This window comes from Balaenoptera ricei, chromosome 4 (genome assembly GCF_028023285.1).
Source record: "Balaenoptera ricei isolate mBalRic1 chromosome 4, mBalRic1.hap2, whole genome shotgun sequence".
Taxonomy (NCBI): domain Eukaryota; kingdom Metazoa; phylum Chordata; class Mammalia; order Artiodactyla; family Balaenopteridae; genus Balaenoptera; species Balaenoptera ricei.
Genome location: NC_082642.1, coordinates 2,354,168 through 2,366,533, shown reverse-complemented (window position 1 = coordinate 2,366,533; position 12,366 = coordinate 2,354,168). Strand labels below are relative to the sequence as shown.

The 12,366-nt window shown below is 42.6% G+C and overlaps 1 protein-coding gene across 5 annotated transcripts in view; it reads left to right on the top strand.

The window, feature by feature from the left end:
* Positions 1-12,366, top strand: part of KCNAB1 (potassium voltage-gated channel subfamily A regulatory beta subunit 1) — a 408,264-nt gene that overhangs the window by 286,214 nt on the left and 109,684 nt on the right. For all 5 annotated transcript variants that reach the window (XM_059920067.1, XM_059920065.1, XM_059920066.1 and 2 more), the window contains exon 2: positions 3,012-3,055. Coding sequence is in view for 2 of the 5 variants with exons in the window: in XM_059920065.1 (XP_059776048.1) it covers positions 3,012-3,055 (44 nt within the window). In the remaining 3 variants the exon portion in view is untranslated. The remainder of the gene's footprint in view (positions 1-3,011; positions 3,056-12,366) is intronic.

Sequence of the window (12,366 nt, the reverse complement as noted above, 5' to 3'; positions counted from 1 at the left end):
CAGAGTCACTGAAAGATACTAAAATTACATGAAACTCCTTACCTTGATCTTTTTCCCCGTGACACCCACATAGTTATGCAAATACAAACCTGAGATAGCTCCTCCATGTGCTCTGAAAGACCTCCATGGGAGGATATACCACACCGTATTCTGACTATATGGTTGCTTTTCTGTGTCCCTCAGAAAAGGTAGAGGATAGAGAACTCCTTAAAGGTAGAAAACTGTGCCTTGTTCCTCTCTGTATCCACACGTCCTTGCACATTGCCTTGAACAGGGTAACCTGTGAATAAATCTTCACTAATTCATCAATGTCAAGTATCTCTACCTGGAAGACTGTTAGTCACTTATGTATTTTTTTGCTTTTTTTGTTCTGGTGTAGGTCTTTTTTTATTCTCCCCACTATATAGCTTTTGCTCTAGATTCCTATCCTTTAAAATCAGCAGACTTTGGGAATTCCCTGACAGTCCAGTGGTTCGGACTCGGCGCTTAACTGCAGGGGGCATGGGTTCGATCCCTGGTAGGGGAAATAAGATCCCACATGCCCTGTGGCATGGCCAAAAAAAAAAAGTAGACTTTTAGACCACAAAGCAAGATCTTTTGGCTGTACATCCTGTGGTTTTCTGAGAAACTACTAAAAGAGCAATTCCTGGTGCAAATTATTTTCATGGGAGAGGTCCAATTATTTTTCTCCTATTTAGCAGTTCAAAATATTTTTCACACATACCTTTATGCAATAGTTTCCTGCCAGGTGGACATATCCAATTCATATGGAAAATTTAGCACTATGTCTGTGAGAGGGTGAGCAGAGTCAGAAAGCACCAAAAATAATTACGCTTTGCATTCGTTTACTGTGAACACATTAGCATACATTATCATGTTCCAGCCCCACCACAGTGATCCTGAATGAATGGCACAAGTATTAATACCCCATCGTACTATGAAGAAATTGAACTCCAAGGAAGGAAGTGATTTCTCCAAGGTCATCTAGCTAGTTGGAACAAATGCACAAAAACCTGGGTCTTTCAACTCTTTGCAGTGTGATGCACTTTGGACCATGCTAGGAAATGAAATGTGTTGCTTAGGTGGAATTTTATAGACAATAATAGCAAGCAGGGAAAAGAAATAGATGCAAAAACAAGAGCACTGGTTACTAGCTCTAAAGAAGGCAAACTGTGGAAGAATCAAGAGAGAACCTGGAAGAACCGAGCTGTGGAAAATTTTATTGGAAAAGTTGGTGCTATTTTGTTTGAGTAGAAGTAAGGAGAAAAGTTGTGCTGTTATAAGAGCATCTGATCAGACAATAAGGAATATACTTTTCTACCATGTTTCAATAGTGTAAGATTCATCTCCTCACACTGGACCCCTACAAAATTCTATGAGGCATCCTCTCTCTGAGAATTTGATTTCTTCTCTGAGGGCAGTTAGGTGGATGACAGGAAAATGGGTTGGGTCTGGGTCTCCACAGACAAACACTTTACAGTGAAGATTAGAGCACCTAGTTCTCTCCCTACTTAGAGAATGAAAATATATTTCCTTTCCCTGGATTAACTTTTAAGGATGAAAAGCAAAGGTGTTGATGGGGAAAGGAAAGAATCCTTTAAGGACTATCTGACCTTCTTGTAGGAATTTTGTGTAGTTTTTTTTTTTTTTTTAGGTTTGCATTTTCAGCTTTTTTATTTTTATTTTATTTATTTATTTATTTTGGCTGCATCGGGTCTTAGTTGCAGCACTCAGGATCTTTGTTACGGCATGCAGGATCTTTTGTTGCAGCACACAGCCTCTTTGTTGAAGCATGCGGGCTTCTCTCTAGCTGTGGCATGCGGGCTCCAGAGGGCGCCAGCTCAGTAGTTGCGGTGCACAGGCTTAGTTGCCCCGCGGCATGTGGGATCTTAGTTCCCGACGAGGGATCGAGCCCACGTCCCCTGCTTTGGAAGGTGGATTCTTAACCACTGGACCACCAGGGAAGTCCCTGTGTAGTTTTTTTAAAAAAAATAATATATCAGCCATAAAAAGAAATGAAATTGAGTTATTTGTAGTGAGGTGGTTGGACCTAGAGTCTGTCATACAGAGTGAAGTAAGTCAGAAAGAGAAAAACAAATACCGTATGCTAACACATATATATGGAATCTAAAAAAAAAAAAAAAAAAGGTTCTGAAGAACCTAGGGGCAGGATATGAATAAAGACGCAGACATGGAGAACGGACTTGAGGACACGGGGAAGGGGAAGGGTAAGCTGGGACGAAGTGAGAGAGTGGCATGGACATATATACCCTACCAAATGTAAAATAGATAGCTAGTGGGAAGCAGCCACATAGCACAGGGAGATCAGCTCGGTGCCTTGTGACCACCTAGAGGGGTGGGATAGGGAGGGTGGGAAGGAGACACAAGAGGGAGGGGATATGGGGATATATGTATATGTGTAGCTGATTCACTTTGTTATACAGCAGAAACTAACACACCATTGTAAAGCAATTATACTCCAATAAAGATGTTAAATATATATATATATATATATATACACACATATATATATATATATATATATATATATATATATAAATTTAGTTTAAATAGCCTAAAGGATTATTTTGTATTTGTTCTTTTAATAATCCTTATCCATCAAGTTGCCCTCAAGGAGCTCACATTCTAGAAGGAGAGAGACAATACATTTGTAAGCAAATTAATGAAGAAGATCATTAGGGCTGAAAAGCTATGTTTTGCGGGGCCACTTTGTTGTTGCGCTGAGCCTAAGCACATTTTGGGCTTTCTAGTGCCCAAATGGAGATGAAAGAGTCTCTTCCGCAAACCGCAGGCCTGCCTCTGGGGCTCTGCCTCTACCATGGCTCTAGTCAGGAGCAGCAGCATCAAACGTGAGACTTATACACCTGAAACTAACACAACATTGTCAATCAACTGTATTTCAATTAAAAAAAATTTTTAAGTGAGATTTAATACTCCCAGTTAAAATTCACCTGACGAAATGACCATGTGTTGCTTTATTTTTATTCTAGGAATCTTGGAAAATCAGGACTCAGAGTTTCTTGCTTGGGTCTTGGTAAGTACTCAGGGTATCATGTGGGGGTGGGCTGGGAGGTGGGAGATTGGGGAGGATACCAGAGAATGACTGGGGTGTAGGTCAGGACCCAGTCTCAGGTGAGAAGGGACTTCCTGACCAACATTGCCTCACTTCTCCTTCTGAGCCTTTCCTGCCCCACACAGCCCTCCCCTTCTCAGACCCAGGGAGCCACTGTGATCATGATGCCTTATCATGATGCAAAAAGAAACCTGATATTAAAGCACATCTTAGAGGAAGAGACTCCTCTCTTATTCCCATTTAGCAAGTGTGAAGAACCTCATGGCATGTATTTGTATGCTCACCTCACCTGCAGCATCATATGAATTTTTTTCTATCCTTATCTTCCCTTTGCCTAATTTTCTCACTTTTATCTATATTTTAATGTATTTTATGTACTTTTATAATGTAACTTAAATGTTTTAGGGACAAGGTTTTATATATACATTTCCTTGCAGAAACTGCAAATATTTAAAGAATAGTAAGTAGAGATGGCAATTTTAACATCATAAGAATGAATCTGAAATGGTAAAATCTGAGTGTGAGACTTGGGGTAGCATACAGCTTCCAGACATCCCCCAGACAAGGGAAAAGGCAGCCTTGGTGTTCAGGCAATTCAATATCGTCAGAACTATTTCTGTAACCTAAGAGAATCTAGACCAGGATGGTAGCTGAGGAAGTAGTGAGAAATGGTCAGATTATAGCTATGTTTTGAAGGTCAAGCCTGGCAGATCTTCTGTTGGACTCTATTTGGGATGCAAGAGAAAAGAGAAGAGTCAAAGATGACTGCAAGGGGTTTTTTTTTGCCTGAGCAACAGAAAAGATGGAGTTGCCAGTAAGTGAGATGTGGAAGAATGAAGGAAGAGAGACTTAGGAAGGAGGGAGAGCCAATTGATTTGGGACATATTAGACATCCAAGAAAAGAGGTATATAGGCAAATGGATATATGAATCCAGAGTTTAGAAGAGAGATGTGAGCTGGATGTAGGATGACTTGAGAGTCACCAACATGTAGATACTGTTTAAGCCATGAGACTTAATAAGAATAGTAAGGGAGTGAGCATAGATAGTACAGAAAACAAAAGCACGTGGTCTGTGACCTGGGAAGCCCATTAAGAAGTTGGGGAAATGAGGAAGAGCCAACAAAGAACATTGAAAACAAGCAGTGGGTGTGGAGGAGGAGAACCAGGAGAGCAGGGAGTCCTAAGAATCCAACGTTTCAAGAGGGCTGGAGACCAACCCTGTCAAATGCTGCTCATAGGTCAAGCAAGATGAGGGCCAAGAATTGATCATTCAGTTTAGCAACATGGAAGTCACTGATGACTTTGAAAAGATCGGTTTTGGTGGAGTCAGGGGCTCACGCATGATTGGAATAGGTTCAAGAGAGCATGGAAAGAGAAACACTGGTGGCTGCTCTTTTGATGACTATTTTATAAAGAGAAGCCTAGAAATGGAATGGAAGCTGGACAGGCAAGTGTGGTCAGAGAGGGTGCCTTTACACACAAAAGAAATGACAGTATATTTACATACTGATTAAGAAATTCTTTTGAGAAGGAAAAAAATGGTTAAGATAAGTAGAGAAAAAAAATACCTGGAATGATTTCTTGAGGACACAAGAGGAAAGTAACATGAAAGAAGGCAGAGTACATGGGCTTTGAGGCTGGTAGGTGGGTTGATGGGGTGGCAGTGACGGTATCTTTAGAAATTATCTTCTACTGCTTCTGTATTCTCAGTGAAATCAGAAGCAAGGTCATCAGTTGTTAGTGAGGATGAAAGGGAGGTGTTGAAAGTTTGAGGAGAGAGAGGATGATGAGAGCAGAAGAGTGAATGGACCAAAGGGATGGATCAAAGTGGCCAGACAGCATTAAGGGCCTGCTTGAGATTCATGCTAATAAATTTGAAGTGAGACCATCTCTATGGCCGTGTGCTTTTCCTGCAGTCATGTTCAACCATGCAGGTCCAGGTGGGGTTTTTCAAGGGCATAAGATAAGAAAAGAGAGGCAGAGATGCTGAGAGTTTATGCAGAGGGGTGATTGTAACGGTGGATTTTGGGGTTGAAACTGAGCAGGGAGGAAAATGAGGACTGAAGCCAGGAAAATGAGGAGGCAGAGGGACAGTGAAGAGTGGGCAGGATCAGTGAATTGTACCTCCAGAGGCCCAAAGGATTGATGGAGTAAGATCAGCAGAGATAGTAAGCTGGAAGAGTAGAAAGTGGTGGTTTGAAAGGGGGATGCTTGAAACTGAGGTCATGGGAGGTTCAGCTATTGGTAATGACAAAGTCTAAGGCATGTCCATTGGGAGAGAGTGGCTGAGTTTGTGCTGAGTGCAAGATCAGTAGACCAGAAGAGGTCAAGGGCCTGAAAGATAAAGGTTCAGGGAAGGATTACTTTGGAGGTCATTGAAATCACTAAAACATATGGCAAAACTAGTATTGGAGAGAGTGACAGTGAACCAGAGCTAAAATTTTCAGATGAGAGGGATTGACTAGGGATGGGTAAGTGACTGCAACATGGGGGGGACTGATGATGTGAGATCCAAAGCTGGTTAGGGGGAGGAATTGGGAGGAGGGTTTCTTGACCCCTGTTGAATGGAAGTGTGGAGACCAGGGAAGGGATGGTAGTGAATGAATAAAAGATAGTGGCAACAAAAAAATAAAAAATAAATAAAAGATAGTGGCAACAATTTCTGCCTCCTTTCACAGTATTGCAAAAACACTGAAGGCTAATGATGCCTGAGTTTTTCTGATTCTTCTTAATGATATGATTTGGGAGGTGAGGGTGGTCTTTGCTCACCATAAGACTAAGGGAATTTGACATTTGCTTAATTTATGGCTTTGATTTTGTTACCACTTACTTGTATTTGAAAGACCCTGTAGATTCATTATCAGGGATATTCTAACCTTAGTTTTTTTTGAGAGTGCTTAATGGTAAATAACTATTCACTATTTATTATCGAAAGAAATTAAGAAATATAACAATTTAAGAAAATATGAATTAAGAAATAACGGTGAACAATCATACACAATTATCTCATAGAATCAGTATCTATGGTGGAAAATAATTTCATCAAAAGAACTGAGAAAACTCAACCAAAAGCCCTTAAGACTATAAAAAATTCAGGTGCTTATGAAGTGCCACATGTAAATGAGTCTCCAGAGGGCAGACTACAGTTTTTTAAAACTGTGTGTGAGCTGTAGGTATTTTGGTGAACTTTGAAACAGACTTGATTCAGGAGCAGAAAGTCCTGATTTGAGCTTCAAGTTTTTTCTAAGAGCTTGAATGCTTGTGATAAGACACTGCATGAAAAATTAGGAGGAAACAAGGAAGTTCATGGGATTGACTGGCTTCATTCAAAACAGGTAACAAAGCTTGAATAACTATTCTTTGAGAACTTTTCTGAGCTACCTCTGTAAACCACAGGAGACCAAAAAAATTCATAGAAAGGAATAATGCACCAGCCTTAGATAATTTGTCAGGCTCTGCAGACCTCAGCTCTCAAGTCCAGGTGGAGCTGGGTTTACTGTTATAGGCTTAGGATATCAGTTCAGTTACAGCCCATGTTCAACTGAGGCCTTGAAAATTAAGTATTAAATATTCCAAGCAATCACACGACTACAGATGTCTTTTATTGAAGTACTTTAAACGTCATATTAAAGCTAACAATTCTGACTTTCTTCTCCACCAGAGAAGGACAGGCTGGGAATTTCTTGCCCTGCCAAGCTTCCTTTTGATAAACTAAGAGCATATGTAAATGGGAGCAGAAAGGTGAAATAACCCAAGGACGAACTGCAGATACATCTAAAGGAACACAGTTCTGCTAACAAAAGAATAGGGGGAAAAAATCAAGTGGAAACCTGTCTGTGGGCTGCTGTGGCTGGACTGGTTTGTTAATACACTGACCACTGCTCTCGAAACCCAAAGTCAAAGAAACTGATGGGAAGGGAGAAAATCCACCAAAGAGTGATTGAACGTCATCTCAGTCTAGTGGGAAGTGGGATCATCTTCTGAGAGAGGAAGAGAGAATTTATGTATTCATTCATTCATTTACTCATTCATCCTCAGCAAACATTTAGGAAGCCAGGCATCATGCTGGTTACAGGGGATATCCAGATGAAAGAAGCAAGGGCCCTGCTCTCAAACTGCTCACAGCGTAGTACGAGTCAGGCACGCAAAAATAGACAGTGCATTGGAAGGATGCCATGATGGAGAGTACAGTATGAATCAAGCGTGAGGAAGGTCTTCTGGGGAATCTGGAGCAGCTTCACAGGGGAAGTGCTGCTTGAGTTGAGACTTGAAGGGAGTCATTAAGTAGAGAAAGAGGGCGAAGGATGAAAGACAGAGGGGGCAACACGAGCAGTGGCCTGGAGGGAGACCCATGGAGCAGGAGGTACTGTGGGAAACACTAGTGTATGTGCAGAACATTTCAAATGCAGGGTATTAGGGAACCACAAGAACCAAGCCTGGAAGGAAAGCTAGGCCTGATCAGGAGGGCCATTGTTTGCCTTGCTAAGGCATTGAGCTCTAGTCCTCTAGGTCTCTGGTGTTCCTCCAAGTCCTACATCCCCAAGGTCTCAGGGAATACTTGGGGGATGAGGCACAGACAGGGCTCCACCTCTCCCTGCCCTCCTCCTTCCATTGCCACCGCTTCCATCAATGTAGCTCCACTTTTTCTAAATGCAAATATAAATATGACTTTTAATGTAAATTTAAATGTAAAATTTTAATGTAGTACGTCATAAATGACTTCATGTTTTAGAACAGGAGTAGGTTCACAGCAAAATTGAGCAGAAATTTCCCCTTACCTCATATACACACAACTTCCCCCACTATCAACAACCCACGTCAGAGTAGTACATTTGTTACAGTCCGGCACTGACACACCATTATCACAAAGACTATAGTTTACATTAGGTATATGTATAACTTTGGTGTTTTACATTCTATGGGTTTGGACAAATGTAATGACAGGTATCTGCCATTATAGTATCATACAGAGTAGTTTCACTGCTCTTAAAATCCTCTGTGCTCTGCTTATTTATTTCTCTCTGACCCCTAACACCTGGCATCCACTGATCCTTTTACTGTTTCCATAGTTTTGCATTTTCCAGAATTTCGTATAGTATGGACATCCTACAGTATCTAACCTTTGCAATTGGCCTCCTTTACTTAGTAATATGCATTTAAGTTTCCTCTGTGTCTTTTCATGGTTTGATAGCTCATTTCTTTTTAGTGCTTCATATTACATTTCAAAGGAAAAAAAGCATCCTTCTTCCAAAAAAAAATTTTTTTTAAACCCTGCTCCAGCTTGTGAAAAGCCATTGAAAAACTTGGATCAGGAGTAGGACATGATAAGATGTATCAGTACTGTTTTCCGGCAATGATATGAAGCCTAGATTAGAGGGGGAAAGGGTTGAGACTGGAGTCAGATGATGAGGTAGTGGTATTAAAGATGTATAGGAAGAGCGTGATTTTTTAGGAGGAAAAATAAACAGGACTTGGTGACCTTGGGATGCAGAATGAGAGGTCTCCCTGAGCAGAGGAGGGTGCCCCAGTTCCTGGATTTGGGTGTGTAGGTGGACAGGCTGAAATCTCAGAAGAAGGAGATGCAGGAGGGAGCAGTAAGAGGAAGGAGAACAGAGGAGACACAGGAGCACTGTTGGGAAGAGGAGACCCGAGAGCCTGCCAGCTTCAGCTTCTGATATCCAGAGGGCATGGGGAGGGCTGGAGAGAGCTCCGGCTGGAAATACAGACCCAGGAAATTCTAACAAGGGTGAACGCATGGTTGTCACTGAGGTCACCTGCAAATACAGAGAACTGAGGTATTTGGACAGGTTTAGGACACCTGCCTTTTGGAGTCTGTCAGACTCCATGCTCCCAGAGATCGCCTCTGTTTTTTCTACACCCCTATTGTACTGTCAGCAGATCACAGTATCTAGCAAGTAGTAGGTGCACAAATATAGTTATTGAATGTATGACTGGGTACATGGATCAATCTCTAAGGAATGACAAAATGCACAGTGGGTAATAGTGAAGATCCAGGGGAAGTCAGAAATCATGAAATGCTGGGGTCCAGCCAGCCTGGTTCTTTGGCTTTCCAGTAGCGTATCAACACAGAAACCGAGAAGGCCAAGTGGAGGTGAGGAGAGGGCATAGAGAGAGGCCCAGCATCAAGGATTATCCCCAACATGCGTCAGGGCCCAGGGGGTCTACTCTATACACAGTGACACGAGTCTAGGCTGGGTTGGGGCTCAGAGTATGCAGCAGGGCTCTCACTGCTGCAGATGGAAAGGGCATCTACCCACACACATTAGGAGCAGGAGGCCCTTCTGATTCTTGCCACTGGAGGTGACACCCCACAGCAGGCAGCTGCTCCTACAGGTGCTCAAAAGGGGCAGACTTTACCCTGTGCCACTCACTGTGGGATATACATGCTTCCCTCCACATAAGAGGCTTGCAAGAAGAAAGGCATGTGATAGTTAATTTTATGTCAACTTGACTGTGCCACAGGGTGCCTGAATTGGTCAAACATTATTCTGGGTGTGTCGTGAGGATGACTTTGGATGTAATGAACATTTGAATTCATAGACTATGTAAAGCAGATTGCCTTCCCTAATGTGGGTGATGGCCCTCCTTCAGTCAGCTGAAGGCCTGAATAATATAAAAAGGCTGAGCCCCCTCGAATAAGAGGGGACTCCTCCTGCCTGACTGCTTTGAGCTAGAACATCAGATTTTTCTGACCCTTGGGCTCAAAATGAAACGTTGTCTCTTCTTGGGTCCTGCTGGCTTTTGGACTAGAACTTACACACCATCAGCTCTATTGGTCCTCAGGCCTTCAGACTCGGACTGAATCTACACATGGGTTATCGTGGGTCTTGAGCTGCAGATGACAGCTCTTGGGACTTCTCAGCCTTCACAATCATGGGACACAATTCCTTACAATAAATCAATCTCTCTCTATATATATGTGTGTGTATATGTATATATATAATTTCCCTCTATGTAAATATATTTTATTATATATTATAATTATATAGAAAATATATATAAGTATAAAATATATTAATATTTATATATAAAAACATATAATAAATTTTATAAGAAATTATAAGGTTCTATTTCTCTGGAGAACCCTAACTAATAAAAGCATTTTGCTAGTTTTGTAAAACATTGCAGAGGTGTATGTGGCAAAGCAAACAGTCAGGTATTTCTAGGGAGTGAGCAAGGTTATGGGAAGATGGGAGGAGCACAGATGAGGGGGTATGTGGTCACTTGTTCATTTTTCAGCTGAGCACATATGGATCCTCATGTAGAAGACCATCATCCCCAAAGGAGTCCTCCTGGGCTGTTCACTGGTCAGGAGGGCATGTTATGTGTTCCTGCCAGACGGGGCTGGGTCTGGATCTAGCAGTGAAGAAGGGAAGGAACACCCTATGCCTTTGGTGCCTGATTTCCATAAACCTCAAGGCGGTAATTCCCAGGCAGAGCAAACTGACTCCACGATCATCACGTTCTGTGTTCATTCAGGCAGCCCTTTCACACTTCATCCTTGAAGGAATGAAGTCATAAAGTAAAATATTTTAACACCTTGGAGACACTGAGTGTCTCAAGAGGTGTTTCTTCCCAACTCTGGCTGCACAGCAGAATTACCTGTGGTGCTTTTTACAAAGCAGATAACCAGTCTCCACCCAGACCTTTTGAATAAGAGTCTCCCAAGGCACAGGTGTTTTTAAAAGACTGTCCCGATGATTCCGAGGCGTAGTGGTAGGGTTGGAACCCGTTGTCCTCACCAGGTGGAAGGAGATGGCAACGTGTGTGGACTGGTGTCTGGTGAGCCAGGTGCTGGCTGTGTTTCTCTCCTGGCTGCTGCCTCCAGGCCCAGGCCCTGGAGCTGGCTGAGGCACCTCCACCGGAACTGCGGCTGCCAAGAGGAAAACCTGCCAGCTCAGGGCTGGCCTCGGGCTTCTCTGGAGCCAGCGTCCTGGGGCGGGCAGCTTGAGCTCACCTCCCCTTCCATTCAGCGCCTGCCACCTGGGCCCGTCTGCCTTGTGCCCTGCCCTAGCCAAGGGAACCTTCTAGAGCAAAAGCAGTGAATCTTATGACTAAACTGTGTGGGCTTCTTCTTAATGTGTTGCATATGTGCAGAATGTACTCCTGGCTCATCTCCCTCTGCCTTAGAGATGCTCTCACTGCACTAAATATTTTGACACTAGGAAAACATGACATTAAATGTTTAACATGAATGATATTATTTTTGACACCCTTCATGATTCTCATTCTTGTTGCTAAACCCAATGTAAACTAGCCATCTCTCCTATTATTATAATAACATAACAACAACAACATTAAGTATTTATAAAATACCTCTGAGACACGAGAAACAATTTTAAAGGGGCAATTTCTTCTCAGAACGTTTACCAATTTTTTTGCTTAACACAAAGTCAACTATCTTAAGACCAGGATACCCACAGAATTTAAATCGTGCATGAATATTAAACATATAACAAGAGAATTATAGGCTTGTCACTTTTCCTGGAACGTCTACCTTGAATAAATGCCATGGTGCATACACATTAAAAATGAAGAGGCATTTATATTTTTATAAAATTGTTTTAGAATATTTCTTCCTCATTTTCTACTTTGATGGATAAAATCCATTTTCAGAATTGCTGACAACTTGGTTGCCCTCTGAATTATCAGTGGCTGCCGGCCATGTGCCGTTGCTTCCCTCATAGAGGGTGTCAGGAGCTGAGACACAGCTGGGTGACAGACGGGCAGCCTGATGCTCCACACATTGTCAGAGTTGGGTTCAGGGAAGAACTGGAGAAGAGAGAGCAGAAGGGTCTACACAACCTCAAGTGTACACACACACACACACACACACACACACACACACACACACACCCTAATCTCCCTCAGTGCAGTTATAAAAGGATGAGTAGCCCTCATTTGTTAATCTGTGATCCAAAAGTGAAACAAGTAGTTGCAAAACCATCAGATAGTGGGGGAGAAAAGGTTTTCCCCAGACCCAGATATGGGCAGTGTGTTGGAAGTGATGACAGTTTGTAAACATGGTCTCACAGCTGTGAGAGGAATTAGTCTTTGCAGTCATCCCCGCCTTTACAGTTGAGAAAAACAGAGGCAGGAAGAGGGGAAACGTCTCGTTCAAGGCCAGTGGTAGAGACGACAGAGCCCGCATCTCCTGCCCCTCCACCAGCCGCCTGTTCCCCACCACCCCCCGCCTCCAGTCTCCATGGGCCTGCAGCCACTGCCCTCTCCGCCTCTCTCCACCTTGAGA